This window comes from Salmo trutta, chromosome 16, assembly GCF_901001165.1.
Source record: "Salmo trutta chromosome 16, fSalTru1.1, whole genome shotgun sequence".
Classification (NCBI taxonomy): domain Eukaryota; kingdom Metazoa; phylum Chordata; class Actinopteri; order Salmoniformes; family Salmonidae; genus Salmo; species Salmo trutta.
In genome coordinates this window covers 18751926-18772743 of record NC_042972.1, presented here as the reverse complement: position 1 = coordinate 18772743, position 20818 = coordinate 18751926, and the positions used below count along the sequence as shown (strand labels likewise).

General features: G+C 42.4%; 2 protein-coding genes across 4 annotated transcripts; one reads left to right on the top strand and one right to left on the bottom strand.

Annotated features, from left to right (window-relative positions):
- Window positions 1–7796: 7796 nt before the first annotated feature.
- On the bottom strand, window positions 7797–12517 carry LOC115150227 (zinc finger protein 14-like). Of its 3 annotated transcripts, none has more exons than XM_029693305.1 (3): window positions 12258–12517; window positions 11608–11820; window positions 7797–11491 (listed from the first exon to the last, which is right to left on the bottom strand). In XM_029693305.1, the coding sequence occupies exons 2-3, from the start codon at window positions 11804–11806 to the stop codon at window positions 8670–8672; spliced, it is 3021 nt and encodes a 1006-aa protein (XP_029549165.1). In that variant the 5' UTR covers window positions 11807–11820; window positions 12258–12517; the 3' UTR covers window positions 7797–8669. The 3 variants fall into 3 exon arrangements, with proteins under 3 accessions (XP_029549165.1, XP_029549164.1, XP_029549167.1); XM_029693304.1 differs by having other exon boundaries at window positions 12269–12517; XM_029693307.1 differs by having other exon boundaries at window positions 11693–11820; window positions 12269–12517.
- Window positions 12518–12772: 255 nt separating this feature from the next.
- On the top strand, window positions 12773–20614 carry abhd14a (abhydrolase domain containing 14A). The gene is made up of 5 exons (XM_029693303.1): window positions 12773–12898; window positions 13298–13580; window positions 13877–13992; window positions 14531–14766; window positions 18704–20614. Exons 2-5 carry the CDS (start codon window positions 13318–13320, stop codon window positions 18884–18886), a joined length of 798 nt encoding a protein of 265 aa, XP_029549163.1. The 5' UTR covers window positions 12773–12898; window positions 13298–13317; the 3' UTR covers window positions 18887–20614.
- Window positions 20615–20818: the final 204 nt, after the last annotated feature.

Below are 20818 nucleotides of genomic sequence, written 5' to 3'. Positions count from 1 at the left end.
TGAATTTGTGTCTTGGAGCTGCTGTGCTGCCGTTATTAACATCATGGTGGGTCAGAGTTCACAATCACATACCACGTGTTGCATACACAGTGAGCAGTTTGACATACATTTTGGAAAAGCATGTTTTAACCATTCATGGTCAGTACAGTGGCACAACATTTAGTTGTAGTTGGATTTAATGGCATCAGAAAAATAAGGGAAAAGGCTATACTTAATCAGTTGCACAACTGGATGCATTCACCCAAACCCTCTGAATCAGAGAAGTGCAGGGGGCTGCCTTAATCGACGTCCACGTCATCGCCTCATAGGCGCCCGGGGAGAAGGCTGCAACGTGTCTGGTAAGGTTTTCACGTGAAGGCCTTTGCACCTTGGTAACTTGCTCTCCTAAGTCACCTACCTCTGTGTCTTGCCAACATTTCACTTTTCCTCTTTTTCCCCTCTCCATTTTTGGGGATCTCTTCCATTTATAAGGGGGGTAATTTCATGGTGCCAAAAGCAATATTACTGTGCTAGGAGTACAGAGAAAGCCTTGTTTTATAACTAAAACCAGACTTCGAGCCCCCCCAATCTTCCAGTTCCGACCCTCCAGAAGGAAGGGTACTGCTGTTCACTCATTCAACAGCATCCCAATCTTTTGGCACGTGTAATACTATTGATGCGTGTACAGTTGGACTATTAAAGGCAATGTGTGGCCAAGATGTGAATTCCATAAATCAATAGACTGTGAATGCAAGACTGCTGTTACTGTAGTTGGTAGGTAAACAAAACAATCATTAACAAACATGTTACTAAAGCCCTATAACATCTTAGCCAATACACAGGACCTTTATAACATTTTTAGATTGATAGGAAAATGTCAATCAAATCAAACTATTTGTCACATGTGCCGAATACATGTGAAATGCTTAATTACAAGCCCTTAACCAACAGTGCAGTTCAAGAAGAGTTAAGAAAATATTAACCAAATAAACGAAAGTAAAAAAATTATAAAAAGTAACACAATAAAATAACAATAACGAGGCTATATACAGGGGGTACTGGTACCGAGTCAGTGTGTGGGGGTACAGGTTAGTTGAGGTAATTTGTTCATGTACAGTTGAAGTCGGAAGTTTACATACACTTAGGTTGGAGTCATTAAAACTTGTTTTTCAACCACTCCATACATTTCTTGTTAACAAACTATAATTTTGGCAAGTCGGTTAGGACATCTACTTTGTGCATGACACAAATAATTTTTCCAACAATTGTTTACAGACAAGGCCTACCTTCAAACTCAGGGCCTCTTTGCATGACATCATGGGAAAATCAAAAGAAATCAGCCAAGATCTCAGAAAAATAATTGTAGACCTCCACAAGTCTAGTTCATCATTGGGAGCAAATTCCAAATGCCTGAAGGTACCACGTTCATCTGTACAAACAATAGTACGCAAGTATAAACACCATGGGACTACGCAGCCGTCATACCACTCAGGAAGGAGACGCGTTCCGTTTCCTAGAGATGAACGTACTTTGGTGCGAAAAGTGCAAATCAATCCCAGAACAACAGCAAAGGACCTTGTGAAGATGCGGGAGGAAACAGGTACAAAAGTATCTATATCCACAGTAAAACGAGTCCTATATGTCGACATAACCTTAAAGGCCGCTCAGCAAGGAAGAAGCCACTGCTCCAAAACCGCCATAAAAATTCCAGACTACGGTTTGCAACTGCACATGGGGACGAAGATCGTACTTTTTGGAGAAATGTCCTTTGGTCTGATGAAACAAAAATAGAACTGTTTGGCCATAATGACCATCGTTATGTTTGGAGGAAAAAGGGGGAGGCTTGCAAGCCGAAGAACACCATCCCAACCGTGAAGCACGGGGTGGCAGCATCATGTTGTGGGGGTGCTTTGCTGCAGGAGGGAATGGTGCACTTCACAAAATAGATGGCATCACGAGGCAGGAAAATTATGTGGATATATTTAAGCAACATCTCAAGACATCAGTCAGGAAGTTAAAGCTTGGTCGCAAATGGGTCTTCCAAATGTACAATGACCCAAAGTTATGGCAAAATGGCTTAAGGACAAGAAAGTCAAGGTATTGGAGTGGCCATCACAAAGTCCTGACCTCAATCCCATAGAAAAGTTGTGGGCAGAACTGAAAAAGCATGTGAGCAAGGAGGCCTACAAACCTGACTCAGTTACACCAGCTCTGTTAGGAGGAATGGGCCAAAATTCACCCAACTTATTGTGGGAAGGCTACCCGAAACGTTTGACCCAAGTTAAACAATTTAAAGGCAATGCTACCAAATATTAATTGAGTGTATGTAAACATCTGACCCACTGGGAATGTGATTAAATAAATAAAAGCTGAAATAAATCATTTTCTTTACTATTATTCTGACATTTCACATTCTTAAAATAAAGTAGTTATCCTAACTGACCTAAGACAGGGAATTTTTACAAGGATTAAATGTCAGGAATTGTGAAAAACTGAGTTTTAATGTATTTGGCTAAGGTATGTGTAACAGTGTAGCTTCCGTCCCTCTCCTCGCCCCAACCTGGGCTTGAACCAGGGACCCTCTGCGTACATCGACCACTGACACCCCACGAAGCATCGTTACCCATCGCACCACAAAAGCCGCAGCCCTTGCAGAGCAAAGGGAACAACTACTTAAGGTCGCAGAGCGAGTGACGTCACCGATTGAAACGCTATTAGTGCGCACCACCACTAACTAACTAGCCATTTCACATCGGTTACATATGTACGTTTCTGACTTCAACTGTAGGTGGGGTGAAGTGACTATGCATAGATAATAATCTGTGAGTAGCATCAGTGTACAAAACAAATGGAGGGGGGATGTAAATAGTCCGGTAGCCATTTGATTAATTGTTCAGCAGTCTTATGGCTTGGGGATAGAAGCTGCTGAGAAGCCTTTTGGTCCTAGATTTGGCGCTCCGTACCGCTTGCTGTGCGGTAGCAGAGAAAACAGTCTATGACTTGGGTGACTGGAGTCTCTGACAATTTAATGGGCTTTCCTCTGACACCGCCTATTATATAGGTCCTGGATGGCAGGAATCTTGGCCCCAGTGATGTACTGGGCCGTACGCACTACCCTCTGTAGAGCCTTACGGTCAGATGCTGAGCAGTTAATCCATACTTCTGACCTTTTTCAGTGAACGTTGCCTTCTTATACAGTCTTTTTTTATATGGGAGAATATACTGTATAGTATGAATTGTTTAGAAAGAGAAGCCGTCTTAAAGAAATAGTTAGATGTAAGAGATCAAAACCAAGGCATTATGAAACGCCAGGTGTGGAGGGTGAGAGATGAACACAATACCATCCTCTAATCTGTCATTATACAAGTCTGGACCACAATGATGCTCTGTGATCACTCCATGTGGACACTATGGAACAACACTATGGAACAACACTATGGAACAACACTATGGAACAACACTATGGAACAACACTATGGAACAACACTATGGAACAACACTATGGAACAAAAAGGATAGAGTGTTATTATTACACCATCTCTTTGTTTTATTGGTCATCAACATCTGTTTCATTGTTCATTTTCAAAATGTTACAAAAGAGGTAAGAGTAAAAATATACTATAAAATATGCATGCAAGCTTCCTAACTGCTACAATAACAAAATGTTGAAGGATATTTGGATATGTATGCCTGGTCCTATAGACATTCTTCAGTGGGCATTCAATACAGGAAACAACAAAATTAATTGTTTGATTTTATAATTGTCATTGTTAAAATGCATGATACAATTTGACCATTTTAAACACAATATAACCACTAATTTGAAAACGTATTTCCATTGTGGTCCTGAAAATACACAAAAACAAAATATACACAAGATTATAGACCGGGTAGTTTGTGTCCTGGATATTGACTTGCTGAAAGCCGTGGTATATTTAAGCAATAAAGCCAGAGGGGGGTGGTATATGGCCAATATTTATTTTTTATTTCACCTTTATTTAACCAGGTAGGCAAGTTGAGAACAAGTTCTCATTTACAATTGCGACCTGGCCAAGATAAAGCAAAGCAGTTCGACAACATACAAAAACACAGAGTTACACATGGAGTAAAACAACATACAATCAATGATGCAGAAGAAAAAAATAAGACTATATACAATGTGAGCAAAGGATGTGAGATAATGGAGGTAAAGGCAAAAAAATGCCATGGTGGCAAAGTAAATAAAGTATGGCAAGAAAAACACTGGAATGGTAGAATTGTAGTTTGAAGAAAGTTAAAAATTAAAATATAAATAATATGGTGCAAAGGAGCAAAATAAATAAAATAAATAAATACAGTAGGGGAAAAGGTAGTAGTTTGGGCTCAAATAAAGATGGGCTATGTACAGGTGCAGAGATCTGTGAGCTGCTCTGACAGCTGGTGCTTAAAGCTAGTGAGGGAGATAAGTGTTTCCAGTTTTAGAGATTTTTGTAGTTCGTTCCAGTCATTGGCAGCTGAGAACTGGAAGGAGAGACGACCAAAGGAGGAGTTGGCTTTAGGGGTGACCAGAGAGATATACCTGCTGGAGCGCGTGCTACAGGTGGGTGCTGCTATGGTGACCAGTGAGCGGAGATAAGGGGGGACTTTACCTAGCAGGGTCTTGTAGATGACCTGGAGCCAATGTGTTTGGCGACGATTATGAAGTGAAGGCCAGCCAACGAGAGCATACAGGTCGCAGTGGTGGGTTGTATATGGGGCTTTGGTGACAAAACGGATGGCACTGTGATAGACTGCATCCAGCTTGTTGAGTAGGGTATTGGAGGCTATTTTGTAAATGACATCGCCGAAGTCGAGGATTGGTAGGATGGTCAGTTTTACGAGGGTATGTTTGGCAGCATGAGTGAAGGATGCTTTGTTGCGAAATAGGAAGCCAATTCTAGATTTCACTTTGGATTGGAGATGATTGATGTGAGTCTGGAAGGAGAGTTTACAGTCTAACCAGACACCTAGGTATTTGTAGTTGTCCACAAATTCTAAGTTAGAACCGTCCAGAGAAGTTATGCTGGATGGGCGGGCAGGTGCAGGCAGCGATCGGTTGAAGAGCATGCATTTAGTTTTACTTGTGTTTAGGAGCAGTTGGAGACCACGGAAGGAGAGTTGAATGGCATTGAAGCTCGTCTGGAGGGTTGTTAACACAGTGTCCAAAGAAGGGCCAGAAGTATACAGAATGGTGTCGTCTGCGTAGAGGTGGATCAGAGATTCACCAGCAGCAAGAGCGACATCATTTATGTATACAGAGAAAAGAGTTGGCCCAAGAATTGAACCCTGTGGTACCCCCATAGAGACTGCCAGAGGTCCAGACAGTAGGCCCTCCGATTTGACACACTGAACTCTGTCAGAGAAGTAGTTGGTGAACCAGGCGACGCAATCGTTTGAGAAACCAAGGCTACTAAGTCTGCCGATGAGGATGTGGTGATTAACAGAGTCAAAAGCTTTGGCCAGGTCAATGAATACGGCAGCACAGTAATGTTTCTTATCGATGGCGGTTACGATGTCGTTTAGGACCTTGAGCGTGGCTGAGGTGCACCCATGACCAGCTCTGAAACCAGATTGCATAGCGGAGAGGGTGCGGTGGGATTCAAAATAGTCGGTAATCTGTTTGTTGACTTGGCTTTCGAAGACCTTAGAAAGGCAGGGTAGGATGGATATAGGTCTGTAGCAATTTGGGTCAAGAGTGTCACCTCCTTTGAAGAGGGGGATGACAGCAGCTGCTTTCCAATCTATGGGAATCTCAGACGACACGAAAGAGAGGTTGAACAGGCTAGTAATAGGGGTTGCAATAATTTCGGCAGATAATTTTAGAAAGAAAGGGTCCAGATTGTCAAGCCCAGCTGATTTGTAGGGGTCCAGATTTTGCAGCTCTTTCAGAACATCAGCTGAATGGATTTGGGAGAAGGAGAAATGGGGGAGGCTTGGGCGAGTAGCTGTGGGGGGTGCAGTGCTGTTGAATGCAGTAGGGGTAGTTAGGTGGAAAGCATGGCCAGCCGTAGAAAAATGCTTATTGAAATTCTCAATTATAGTGGGCTTATCGGTGGTGACAGAGTTTCCTATCCTCAGTGCAGTGGGCAGTTGGGAGGAGGTGTTCTTATTCTCCATGGACTTTACAATGTCCCAGAACTTTTTAGAGTTGGTGTTGCACGAAGCAAATTTCTGTTTGAAAAAGCTAGCCTTGGCGTTTCTAACTGCCTGTGTGTATTGGTTTCTAACTTCCCTAAAAAGTTGCATATCGCGGGGGCAGTTCGATGCTAATGCAGAACGCCACAGGATATTTTTGTGTTGGTTAAGGGCAGTCAGGTCTGGGGAGAACCAAGGGCTATATCTGTTCCTGGTTCTAAATTTCTTGAAAGGGGCATGCTTATTTAAGATGGAGAGGAAGGCATTTTTAAAAAATAACCAGGCATCCTCTACTGACGGGATGAGGTCAATATACTACAGCTAAAGGCTTTTCTTAGGCGCAATGTGGCATGCCATAGCTTCAATGCCATACAACTCTCCTTCCGTGGCCTCCAACTGCTCTTAAATACAAGTAAAACTAAATACATGCTCTTCAACCGATCGCTGCCTGCACCTGCCCGCCCGTCCAGCATCACTACTCTGGACGGTTCTGACTTAGAATATGTGGACAACTACAAATACCTAGGTGTCTGGTTAGACTGTAAACTCTCCTTCCAGACTCACATCAAACATCTCCAATCCAAAGTTAAATCTAGAATTGGCTTCCTATTTTGCAACAAAGCATCCTTCACTCATGCTGCCAAACATACCCTCGTAAAACTGACCATCCTACCGATCCTCGACTTCGGCGATGTCATTTACAAAATAGCCTCCAATACCCTACTCAATAAATTGGAAGCAGTCCATCACAGTGCCATCCGTTTTGTCACCAAAGCCCCATATACTACCCACCACTGCGACCTGTACGCTCTCGTTGGCTGGCCCTCGCTTCCTACTCGTCGCCAAACCCACTGGCTCCAGGTCATCTACAAGACCCTGCTAGGTAACGTCCCCCCTTATCTCAGCTCGCTGGTCACCATAGCAGCACCCACCTGTAGTACGCGCTCCAGCAGGTATATCTCACTGGTCACCCTCAAAGCCAATTCCTCCTTTGGCCGCCTCTCCTTCCAGTTCTCTGCTGCCAATGACTGGAACGAACTACAAAAATCTCTGAAACTGGAAACACTTATCTCCCTCACTAGCTTTAAGCACCAGCTGTCAGAGCAGCTCACAGATTACTGCACCTGTACATAGCCCATCTATAATTTAGCCCAAACAACTACCTATTCCCCTACTGTATTTATTTATTTTGCTCCTTTGCACCCCATTATTTATATTTCTACTTTGCACTTTCTTCCACTACAAATCTACCATTCTAGTGTTTTACTTGCTATATTGTATGTACTTCGCCACCATGGCCTTTTTTGCCTTTACCTCCCTTATCTCACCTCATTTGCTCACATTGTATATAGACTTATTTTTCTACTGTATTATTGACTGTATGTTTGTTTTATTCCATGTGTAACTCTGTGTTGTTGTATGTGTCAAACTGCTTTGCTTTATCTTGGCCAGGTCATAATTGTAAATGAGAACTTGTTCTCAACTTGCCAGTTGGTTAAATAAAGGTGAAATAAAATAAATAAAAAAATGCCTGGATACAGCCCTTAGCCCTGGTATGTTGGCCATATACCACCCCCCCGGGCCTTATTGCTTAAATATACCATGGATATGACCCATAATTACTTGTTTACTGTTCTAATTACATTGATAACCAGTTTATAATATAATTAAGGCACATCAGGAGTTTGCTTTATATGGCCAATATACCAGGACTAAGGGCTGTATCAAGGCACGCCGCGTTGCGCCTAAGAACAGCCTGTAGCCGTGGTATATTGGCAATATAACACACCTTGTCTGGCTTTATTGCTTAATTATAACATCTCAAATACATCTCATCAATAGGGAGGAAACAGTAAAATGAATAAAATAGATGATCAAGTAATGTTCATTGATACAATTATATTTTCTTTTAGCCTGTGTAGTTTTAAAGTATTTTGCCCATAAACCATTTATTTCCTCTTAAGGTTTCTTAAAACTCCCTAGTGTAGGGATGGATTTTATAAGGTTTTGGTACACTATTCCATTCTTCTGCACCAGTTTTAAGGAAAGAGATTTTTTCCCAGCAATCCCACTGGGCAAAAACTGGGTCAATCAACATAGATGTTTTTGTTGAAATGACGTGGAAACAATGTGATGATGTTGAATCTACGTGGGAAAATGATCGTATTTGCAAAATGTATTCAACTTACAGGATTCTTTTCACCCAACTTGGACCCTAAATCCAATGTCATGGTGAAATGTTTTGTTGATTTCATTTTGAATTCACGTTAGTTTACAAAAATGTAAAATAGATGTTGAACTGACGTCTGTGCCTAGTGTAATCCTACTATAGCACAGCAGTCTAATATTGGCAACACTGGCTCTGGTGTGATGGATATGAGGGTCTATAATAACATTTAAATAACCAGACAATACAAGATACCAAACCACAGCTCACTATATACAAATACACAACAAGCTCTACAAAATGTAATTAAATTTCTCTTCTAAATCTCTCATATTATCAACACCAAAGTGAGTTATTGAACAGTTCCATATCAGAATGAATCCATCATTTTACTCCTTTGTCCAAGACAGTTTAGTAGACGGTGTCTTTTCAGATAGTAAAGGCCTCTGAAAGTATTTTTACAAACATAGCAGGTATGATGTTTCTGATTGGAGTGGCTCTGGATGAGCTTTAGTAGGGCAGATGCTTCAGACCAGCTCAGTTTCCACTTGGAGCTCTCAGAAACATGGCTCTCCTGCTTGGGTGTGTTATTGTGGCGGCGGGTGTTGAGGTACTCCAACCACTTGTTTCTATGATTTCGCTCATGCTTCTTGAGGTTTTCTGCCATATGGAATACTTTGTAACACATTGAGCATGAGAAGGTCCTTTCAGTAGAATGTGTGTACTTGTGGTGCTTCAGATGATCCGCCCGGCTGAAGCTTAGGCCACACTCCTCACATTGGAACACATTGCCAGCCTTTGTGTGAGTGTAATATCTATGTCTCCGGAGAGAGTTACGGTCCTTGAACGTTGTCCCACAAGCCTTACAAAGATAACTTCTCAACATTGTGTGCATTTTACCGAGGTGGGTCTTTAAGTCCTCCTGCCGCCCAAATGTATCTCCATAACAATGACTAAGGTGAGGTTTCTCATTGGTGTGCAGGTTCTCATGCCGTTTCAAATGCTCTCGCCTCTTGAACTTTGTACCGCAATATGAACAAACATGGGGAGTTTTGTCCAAATGGATCATTCTGTGTTTTCCCAGCTTTTCCCCAGTACTAAATTTCTTGCCACACTGGTGGCATGTATAACCGTCTGGTCCTGGATGATCAACTTCATGATGCAACATCAGTTCCTTTTGATGTTCACATCGCTTCTCACACAGTTGGCAGACGTGGTTTGTCACCTGATGAGTCTTTTCATGCGTCTGCAACTCTCCTGGATCCCTGAATCCAACGCCACAATCAAAACAGATAAAGGAACTGCCAGAATGAGAACAGCTGTGGCGCTTTAGGTGATCCTTTCGGCCAAAGTCAAGGCCACATTCTTCACAGTGGTGCAGCTTGGAGGCTTTTACGTTGCTCTCCCGAATTCTCCTAGAGTCTTTGCGACCCTTTAAACATTTTCCACAAAAATGAAACGAAACATGATATATGAAACAGTCCCCACAATCTTTGCAAATAAATTGTCTCGATACATCTTCCTCTGTCTCTCCTACAGTGTTTAAGTCTATTTCAGTTGCCTTCAGATCCCTTTGTGTCGGCAAGCCTTTCAAGGTGTCTTTAATGATACATGTCCTGACATTGCCTACTGCTTTTAGGGTTTTGCGGTATTGGTCCGGGTGCATTTCCCTGGCATGATTCTCAAACTCCAGTCCACTGGCAAGCTTTAGGACACAGAGTTGACAATAGAAAATATCCCCCTGTTGGCTCACCCTACTTGCCTCTATGAAAGCCTTTACATGCTTACGCAGGTGGAAGCACTTATGCTTTTGGAAAATATCTGCCTTTTCAAAATGACGGTCACATTCACAGCACATTAAAGAAAATGTGTTTTTATGCAAGTCATTTTCCCAATGATACATTTTCTCATGTTTGGTGCAAGCTTTAAGCTTGTTGAATGCTCTACCACAAACTGGACATCTAATCTGTTGTTTCACTTCCGCTCTGTGCTCCTGTTTAGGCGGCACTATTTCACTTTTGCCCTGTGCCCAAGCATGTCTTTTCTGGTGTTTTTGGTAAGATTTGAAAAACTTAAAAACCTTCCCACAGTCCAGACAAGGAAACAGAGGAGAACGTTTAGAGTCAGGTGGAAAAGGAGAACGGTTAGAGTCAGAAGGAAAAGGAGGAGAACGTTTAGAGTCAGAAGGAAAAGGAGAAGAACGTTTAGAGTCAGAAGGAAAAGGAGGAGAACGTTTAGAGTCAGAAGGAAAAGGAGAACGGTTAGAGTCAGAAGGAAAAGGAGGAGAACGGTTAGAGTCAGAAGGAAAAGGAGGACAACGGTTAGAGTCAGAAGGAAAAGGAGGACAACGGTTAGAGTCAGAAGGAAAATGAGGACAACGGTTTGAGTCAGAAGGAAAAGGAGGACAACGGTTAGAGTCAGAAGGAAAAGGAGGACAACGGTTAGAGTCAGAAGGAAAATGAGGACAACGGTTAGAGTCAGAAGGAAAAGGAGGAGAACATTTAGAGTCAGGCGTTTGCTGCTCTGCAGTGTTGGGTAGTTCATCATCAGAAGATATTAGAATACATGCATCCTGATCCTCAGTATCGTCGCTGTTCTTCCTGTTTTTCTTGATGGCCCTTACACAAGTTTCTGTGGCATCTTTCCTATTGCCTTCAAGATGTACAATAATCTCAGAACTTGAAGGGTTCCTCTGTTTTTTTCTGCTTTTTTTGGTTATCCTGTGAGTCTTCTCATGCTTTATGAAAGAAGTTAGGTATTTGAACCCCTTACCACAGTGCCTGCAGGTGTGAAGGCCTTTCACTTTCTGATTGACATTTAAGCCTACTGGTATGATTGACTTTCCATTTCCTCTCAGTCTTGGTACAATGTGAGTGGCCTGGTGCTTTGTGAATGAAGTTAGGTATTTAAACTCCTTCCCACAAGTCTTGCAGGTGTACAGGGCTTTGATATGAGTTTCCTCATGTTTTCGAAATGAAGTTAGGTATTTGAACACCTTCCCACAAGTCATGCAGGTGTGCAGGGGTGAGACACCTTCTTTTTCCATTGACTTGGCTTTCGGTCTTTCTCTCTCACTTGCTATATCACATATTGAATGAGAGCTTATGAAGTGCTGCTCCAGCTCTGGTTCGCTAGTGAAGGAGGCTTCGCAGGCATCACATGGAAAGAACTGGAGTTCCACATTCGCAAAACCTTTACAAAAGACAGAGGCAACAAGTACAACATTTAAATTATTTTGACCTCACAGTTAACAACCCAGTTAATAACAAGTTAGCCTAATCCACAAACCAATACCCTTCTTTTCTTACCATGCCCATCATCATTATAAAAGTCAGCATCCATCTCCGTGTCTAGGCTGCCATGGTTACTTTCAGGTAGGTTGTTGTCTTTTACCTCGAGAACAAGCAAGTCTGGAGAGACGTCTGAGATCTCCAGGGTCATTATCTCTCCATTGGCATATCCAGATAGTGAGCAAGAGCCCCCCCTCTCCAAATCAATGGACTCCATGTTATCGTCTTATCCTGAGACGTATCACCAAAGAAGCACACAAACACAAAAATAAATCTACAAACATCTTTGTAAAGATGTTAGATAAAGAAGCCCTTCTCATTGTTGATAGGCACACAAGATGTGCACTTTTCAATTGAGAAACAAAGCAGAATGCAAATTATCGGGGGATCTCAGTGTTGAACGCTATCACGGCCAAAATAACTCAATTATTTGGTTTGAAGTTACTTAAATATTATTTTGAGAGAAAAATAAATGACATTGCACGGTTGATATCACTTCCATTGACTGTTAGCTAGCTAGCTGTGGGTAAAGTTAGCGGATGTTGGCAGAAAAAAAAACGAACCATGGATTCGGTTTTCTACCATAGACTACTTTCAGGATGAGGAACCATCTAATCATCTAAATAACAAAAGCACGATAGCTATGCCTAATAAATTCACAAATTTACCAGATACAAACCTAAAACAACATCGAGTCACTCCGCTCTTTTTCTGCCGTGCTTACCCGGTCAAGACTAGAAGGTATCCAGCTTTGGTCAAATTAACATCAAAAGTTGATTTATTTTGCATTTTAGCTAACCCTAACCATAACTCTTGTCATAACCTTAACACAATTATCCTAAGCTGCTACGTTCATTCTCTTAACCTGCTTCGTAAATTATCATAACTTGCTGCGAAAAGTCAAATATGATGTTAATTTGACAAAAGCTGGATCCCGTCTAGCCATAACCTGGCTTTTACCCCGCCATATTGTTGTGCAGCCCACAAATGTGTTCGATTAGAAACAACAATTTAGTGGATAGATTTGATCTAAATGAAAAACGTTTCATTATTATATCTTGTAGATGTCATAGTTAATCAGTAGTTAATTATTCCATAATTGATACTGAGCTACATTAATTGTATATGTTTTACAAGTACCTGGATTTGTCTTGGAACCTAAAGAACGCATAGTAATAGTTATTTTCCGGAATTATTTATGTGAAACACACGTTATATCTGCCGCTGCAAATAGCAAAGGATTTCACTACGCATCCATTCGCTACTGTCATAGTCTAATAACAACTGCGGTTACCCAGCTATTTATGAGGTATATTTTCAAATAATTTTATGTTAGCTATGAAATTTGTGTCACAGGACGAATGACTGTCGTGATGAAGGCTTATATCATGCTAGCTAGCTAGTTACCTAGGTAGCTAACAACGTTAGCTTAATTTCACATGGATGGGTGTATTGACACTGGAACTATTTCGTGTCCTACCTTCGCTGCCATTCAGTTCAGCACTACGAGCCACTAACGTTATCATAATAATGTTCAGTGCTTTAAACATAATCATCAAAATTATACAAGTGTCATAGAAGCATTAATTATGGAGTACTCCACAGGCAAATACTCAGCTCTTTTATGGATATTTTAGTATATCAGAAACTACCTATGGACATTTTGTTGGCTTCTTACTAAATCCCGATTCTCTGTTATTCTCTCCAGATCAACCATCTTTGGCTGAAATGAATTTTCTGCGTAACCGTCTTGTTGTGCTGGGCCTGGTGTTGCTGGCCACTGTTCTGTTGTACCTGCTACTGCCGTCCATTCGTCAGGGCAGCATGGAGCCTTCACTGGATGTCCAGAGGATGGGCCTGGTGGCTGTCTCACCTCCTCCGCCTCCTGCCATCAACGTGTCCGTCCGCACAGGTCAGCTACCCGGGGACCCTCCACTCTTCTTCAGGGAAGCTTTGCCGGTCGATGGATCTGGTAGGCAGATATTGCCCAGGTGAGGGTAGTCAGCAGCAGTAAAAGTTGTCAGACATCCACACACTGAACTCTCTCCTCATACAAATTAGCCCAGCCCAGCAACCTCTTATCTGGAAACTGCTTAAAGTAAGAATTGCAGAGAACCCAAGCCCATGTAAACAGATTTACCTAAAGATGTGTTGATGCATAAGCACTGTAGTTACTCAATAATTATGGTTACCCTGTGCAGTTGTTAGTCACTGGATTGCCGTTACAGTAGTGAGGGAGGACTGAAATAAATAGTGACTTAAACACCTGGTTGTCTTTCCTATACAGGCTGCAAGTGGTCCTTCTCCATGGCCAAGCTTTCTCTTCCAAAACCTGGGAGGAACTGGGCACCCTGGCCTTGCTGGCCACAAACGGATACCAGGCCTTGGCTGTGGACCTACCAGGTTCGAGCTACAATAACATTCAAGCCTGAGAATGTTATGTTGTTTACCTGGCTGAAATGCAGTTAAAGCCCACTTAAAGCTGGAATCCTTAATGGTGAAACTGCCACATCTGTTTGGGATTTTACAACAACAAAGAAGTTACTTCAAACAACCAACACTGTTTTTTCCCTCAGACATCATTGCACGTGCGATAGAACAGTATGTAATGATTTTTTTTAACCACGATGCTGGATGCTCTTCGCCTCTGTTTCAACAACGAAACAGTAACAAATGTTACTGCAGATTTCAGCTTTAACTGTGGTTTAATGTGCTGCATGGTGTTGTTCACTGTGTAGCACAGCATCACTGACCCAACTGTTGGGAATGGCAGCGTGAAGGAGTTGGAAGGGAACACTATAATTACTGAACTTAAATACATATCAAGTTAGGTTCCTTGGTTCTCATTGAATTCTACAAATGTTTTTTTACACCCACACAAAATGCCAAATGGGATGGAGAACGTATCTTATAATGCTTTATCAGTTATTTCTCCCGCCAGGATTTGGGAACTCTCCAGACTCGGATGCTGTGAAGACAGACCAGCATCGGGTGGACCTTCTGGGGAGGTTTATGGAGGCTTTGGGCGTGAGGACAGCGGTGCTGCTCAGCCCCTCTATGAGCGGCCACTACTCCATCCCCTTCCTCATGAAACACAGTGCCCAGCTGCACGGCTTCATCCCCATAGCCCCAGTAGGAACCCGCAGCTACACCCCTCAGCAGTACCAGGGCATCCAGGTGAGAGCTGTAATGCTGGGTTTTTGGGTGGTTGGGAGTTCAGACTGATGCATAAACCTAATAAAAGCAAAGAACTGGATGAAATTTTGCTTGGAACTTGATACTTTTTTGGGGTGTGAACCAGCTTCCAGTGGGATGCTTCTAGTAGTAGCAGCAGTGGAAGCAGTGTGAAAATGCCACTGTAAAGATGGCAATGATTACTTGAAAGCTGTGGCAGACCCGGGGGGTTTGGTCAAGACGTTTACCCATATCAGTCACGGACAGAGAAGGATTAGCTCAGGTTTCAAGGGTGTTTATTAAAATAGATCAAAAAGAAAATGATAGGTCTCCCCTATGAGACCCTCTCCGAGATGCCGTCTTCAGGTATTCCGGGTCTGGCTGTATCCTGTCGGGCACAAAACTGAACTCCCTCTTCTTACCTCGGCAACCGTCAACAATACCACGGGAGTCCTTTCGTCCCCCATTCCTCCTGTGCGCTGCCCTTCTGGCAGCTTTATGGGCCTTGCACAGCTGGTGAGCAATCCGCCCTTGATTACTCACCAGCTCCCAATCAGCCCCAATTAGTCCTGGCTGGAGAACCCGTCGAGACCTGGCACGTCCAGCAGATGGAGCCATCGCCTCATGATGTATACTCCATCTGTTACCAGGCCTCGACGAGTCTCCCCCTGGTGGCTGACCTGCTGTACGCCACAAGGCATACAGTGCCTTCAGAAAGTATTCATACCCCTTGACTTATTCCACATTTTGTTGTTACAGCCTGAATTCAAAATTGATTAAATGTTTTTTTTTCTCACCCATCTACACACAATAAACCAAAGTGAAAACATATTTTAGAATTTTTTACTAATTTATTTAAAATTAAATACATAAATATGCAATTTACATAAGTATTCACACCCCTGAGTCAATACTTTGTTGAAGCACCATTGGCAGCGATTACAACTGTGAGTTTTTCAGGATAAGTCTCTTAATAGCTTTTCACACCTGGATTGTGCAATATTTTCCCATTATTTTTAAAAGAATTATTCAAGCTCTGTCAAATTGGTTGTTGATCATTGCTAGATATCCATTTTCAGGTCTTGCCGTGGATTTACAAGTATATTTAAGTCAAAACTGTAACTTGGCCACTGTCTTCCTGGTAAGCAACTCCAGTGTAGGTTTGGCCTTGTGTTTTAGGTTATTGTTCTGCTGAAAGGTGAATTAATCTCCCAGTGTCTGGTGGAAAGCAGACTGAACCAGGTTTTCCTCTAGGGTTTTGCCTGTGCTTAGCTCCATTCCCATTTATTTGTTGTCCTAAAAACTCCCCAGTCCTTAACGATTACAAGCATACTTATAACATGATGCAGCCACCACTATGCTTGAAAATGTGGAGAATGGAACTCAGTAATGTGTTGTATGTTTGGGGCAAATCCAATAACACTTTGTATTCAGGACAAAAAGTGAATTATTTTTGCAACATTTTTTGCTGTATTACTTTATTGCCTTGTTGCAAACAGGATGTATGTTTTGGAATATTTTATATTCTGTAAAGGCTTTCTTCTTTTCCCTCTGTCAACTAGGTTAGTATTGTGGAGTAACTACAATGTTGATCCATCAGTTTTTCTCCTATCAAAGCCATTAAACTCTAACTGTTTTTAAGTCACCATTGGCTTCATGGTGAAATTTCTGAGCGATTTCCTTAATCTCCGGCAAATGAGATAGGAAGGATGACTGTATCCTTAGTGTGACTGGGTGTATTGATATACCATTCAAAGTGTAATCAACTTCACCATGTTCAAAGGGGTATTCCATTTTCTTTACCCATCTACCAATAGGTGCCCTTCTTTGCAAGGCATTGGAAAACCTCCCTCGCCTTTGTGGTTGAATCTGTGTTTTAAATTCATTGAGGGACCTTACAGATAATTGTATGTGGGGGGTACAGAGTTGAGGTAGTCATTAAAAAAATCATGTTAACTATTATTGCACACAGAGTGAGTTCATACAACTTATTATGTGACTTGTTAAGCCCATTTTACCCCTGAATTTAATTAAACTCGCCATAACAAAGGGGTTGAATACTAATTGACTCAAGGCATTTCAGCTTTTTATTTTTTATTAATTTGTAAAAAGAAAAACATAATTCCACTTTGACATTATGGGGTAACGAGTGACCAAAAAAAATCTATATTTAATCCATTTTAAATTCGGCTGTAACAAAAAAAATGTCGAACAGGTCAAGGGGTCTGAATACTTTCTGAAGGCACTGTACATTTTGTTTACTTTGTAAGGGTTACTGTATATAGTCACTCTTAAGCAGTTAGTATCTGACATAATGGTCTTGGGCACAGCTAAACGGTTCTCTTGGCACAGAGAAATACACCAATAACAGCAGGTCTTGTCGTCTTACATCATTGGAAGTCTGTGATTGTTTTAAGGTTATCCCTGACTGGGCTCACACAGTCATAGTTGGTGTGTTTTAACTCAATTCACAATTAAATTCAATTACTCAGAGCCTCTATCAGTAATAAATCAGTGACATTTTTCTGATAAGGATATTTACAGGTTTTGTTTACATAAAAAATGTCCCTGACTGGTTTTGAATGTTGTGCAGCCATGCAAAACAACCACCAGGGAGCAGAATGGCGCTATGGGTATTTATTTTATTTCACCTTTATTTAACCAGGTAGGCTAGTTGAGAACAAGTTCTCATTTCCAACTGCGACCTGGCCAAGATAAAGCAAAGCAGTTGGACACATACAACAGAGAGTTACACATGGAATAAATAAACATACAGTAGAAAAAGTCTATATACAGTATGTGCAAATGAGGTAGGATAAGGGAGGTAGGCAATAAATAGGCCACGATGGCAAAGTAATTACAATATAGCAATTAAACACTGGAATGGTAGATGTGCAGAAGATGAATGTGCTAGTAGAGATACTGTGGTGCAAAGGAGCAAGATAAATAAATAAATGCAGTATGGGGATGAGGTAGTTCGATGGGCTATTTACAGATGGCCTATGTACAGGTGCAGTGATCTGTGAGCTGCTCTGACAGCTGGTGCTTAAAGCTAATGAGGGAGATATGAGTCTCCAGCTTCAGTGATTTTTGCAGTTTGTTCCAGTCATTGGCAGCAGAGAACTGGAAGGAAAGGTGGCCAAAGGAAGAATTGGCTTTGGGGGTGACCAGTGCGATATACCTGCTGGAGCACGTGCTACGGGTGGGTGCTGCTTTGGTGACCAGTGAGCTGCGATAAGGTGGGGCTTTACCTAGCAGAGACTTGTAGATGACCTGGAGCCAGTGGGTTTGGTGACGAGTATGAAGCGAGGGCCAGCCAATGAGAGTGTACAGGTCGCAGTGGTGGGTAGTAAATGGGGCTTTGGTGACAAAACGGATGTCACTGTGATAGACTGCTTCCAATTTGTTGAGTAGAGGGTTGGAGGCTATTTTTTAAATGACATTGCTGAAGTCGAGGATCGGTAGGATGGTCAGTTTTACGAGGGTATGTTTGGCAGCATGAGTGAAGGATGCTTTGTTGCGAAATAAGAAGCCGATTCTAGATTTAATTTTGGATTGGAGATGCTTAATGTGAGTCTGGAAGGATAGTTTACAGTCTAACCACACACCTAGGTATTTGTACTGACCTGTATCTGTAATGCATTTGCACAAATGACAGAATCTGTTTTTAGACATTGAGAACAGCCTTTGAAATGTATTTTTACTCTAATCTGAGTAGTAATACTGTCCACAATTTTACAGTAAAACACTAATGTAGGGTTGCAAAATTCTGGTAACTTTCCTGATTGGAGGGTTTCCGATTTTCTTTCTTATTCCATTCTGATTCCAGGAATCATCCAACCTGGAGTTCTAGAAAATGTTTGGAAAGTGGCCAGAATTTTGCAGCCCTGAACAGATGTATTGTTTCCTGATCCTTGCTTGCTCCTATGTCCCTGTTCAGACTCCTACTCTGATTGTGTTTGGAGCGCTGGACACCAACCTGGGGGCCCAGTCCCACAAGAATCTCATGCAGCTCCCACACCACTCAGTCCTGAAGATGGAGGGGGCGCGCCATGCCTGCTACATGGACAAACCTTGGGAGTTCCACCAAGCACTGTTGGACTTTCTCAGCAAACTGGAGTGAGAGGGGAAGGAAAAAAGAGATAAACAGGGTTGTGTTTGCGTGGAAGTGGAGAGATTATACACAAATAAGAAAAAGGGAAAGTAGTCCTCTGGGATAATAGGGCAAAGGCTGCTTTTGATATTACAAATTACCCCGGGCCCCCTGGTTACCCTGGTAGAGTGGCTTACCCCAGGCCCTTAGTCACCCTGGTAGAGTGGCTTACCCCAGGCCCTTAGCCACCCTGGTAGAGTGGCTTACCCCAGGCCCCTAGTCACCCTGGTAGAGTGGCTTACTCCAGGCCCCTAGTCACCCTGGTAGAGTGGCTTACCCCAGGCCCTTAGCCACCCTGGTAGAGTGGCTTACCCCAGGCCCCTAGTCACCCTGGTAGAGTGGCTTACTCCAGGCCCTTAGCCACCCTGGTAGAGTGGCTTACCCCAGGCCCCTAGTCACCCTGGTAGAGTGGCTTACCCCAGGCCCCTAGCCACCCTGGTAGAGTGGCTTACCCCAGGCCCTTAGCCACCCTGGTAGAGTGGCTTACCCCAGGCCCTTAGCCACCCTGGTAGAGTGGCTTACTCCAGGCCCCTAGTCACCCTGGTAGAGTGGCTTACCCCAGGCCCCTAGCCACCCTGGTAGAGTGGCTTACCCCAGGCCCTTAGCCACCCTGGTAGAGTGGCTTACCCCAGGCCCTTAGCCACCCTGGTAGAGTGGCTTACCCCAGGCCCTTAGCCACCCTGGTAGAGTGGCTTACCCCAGGCCCTTAGCCACCCTGGTAGAGTGGCTTACCCCAGGCCCTTAGCCACCCTGGTAGAGTGGCTTACCCCAGGCCCTTAGCCACCCTGGTAGAGTGGCTTACTCCAGGCCCCTAGTCACCCTGGTAGAGTGGCTTACATTGCGATGCTTTTGTTGACATCCCATCAAATCGAGAGCAACTCTAAAAGAAGTGTACTCTGAGTTGAGCATGTAGAACAGAATATATGCAAATTCAAAGACTAGAAGCAAAGACTTGAGTTTTTTTCTACAGGCATCATTATTGGTTCCATGATGAAGATCAACATCAGTTAGTTGAGATGAGGATGAAGAGGTTAAAGGAGATCTAAGGCGATACTACCAGGGTCGTATTCATTCATGCACACTGTAGCAAAGTGTTTTATAACGGAAAACAAAAACAAGTGTTTCTTATTGGACAAGTTCAGGTAGTCCCTTCCTTTCATCCCTTTTGCTTCTGTTTGGTTCATAGTGAATACAAACGACCCTGTTTAGAGAAATTACCTGTGAAAATTGTGAGATCAGTTTAAAAAAAAAAAATCTTTTTTTTTTGAGACAGAATCAATGCTTGCCAATTCACAACACTCATGGTACAGAAACTTGGATAAAGACTAACAGTAACATTAAGATATTTATTTATAGACTTCAGCTCCCTGTTAAAGCATGTTCACGTTCATTATGAATTTATTGCTGAAGTGTGTGTGTGTGTGTGTGTGTGTGTGTGGGGGGGGGGGGTCCAACGATGATTAAGGTATTTACTAAATGAGAAAGCTGTTACAACCAGGAAAGTACACTCCGTTACATTTCTATGTTATGAGGATGACCACTATTTTAAGTTATTATGAGTTTGTACATATTAGGTGATTTTGTTTCATCGGACAACAAATTAAAGCCTCAAGGTAAATGGCTTAAACAATCATGAAAGGTATTTTAAGTTGTGCTGTTATTGCGCTTAAGTTCCTTTAATAAAGACTGCAGAAAATATGTTCTGTATTTAGTTATTGTCTATTTACAACAAATACTCAGTGAAGCAAATATACAAAGACTACTGGTCGGAGAAAAATGTATGATTTGGAGATCGATTGCACATCCTTTGTGCCGAATGTTCCAAGCATAGAGGAAGAGGATAAGCGAGAGGTGTAACTCGGCCCAAAATCTGTCTCTTTAAGTAAATGGTGTTTTTGCTTG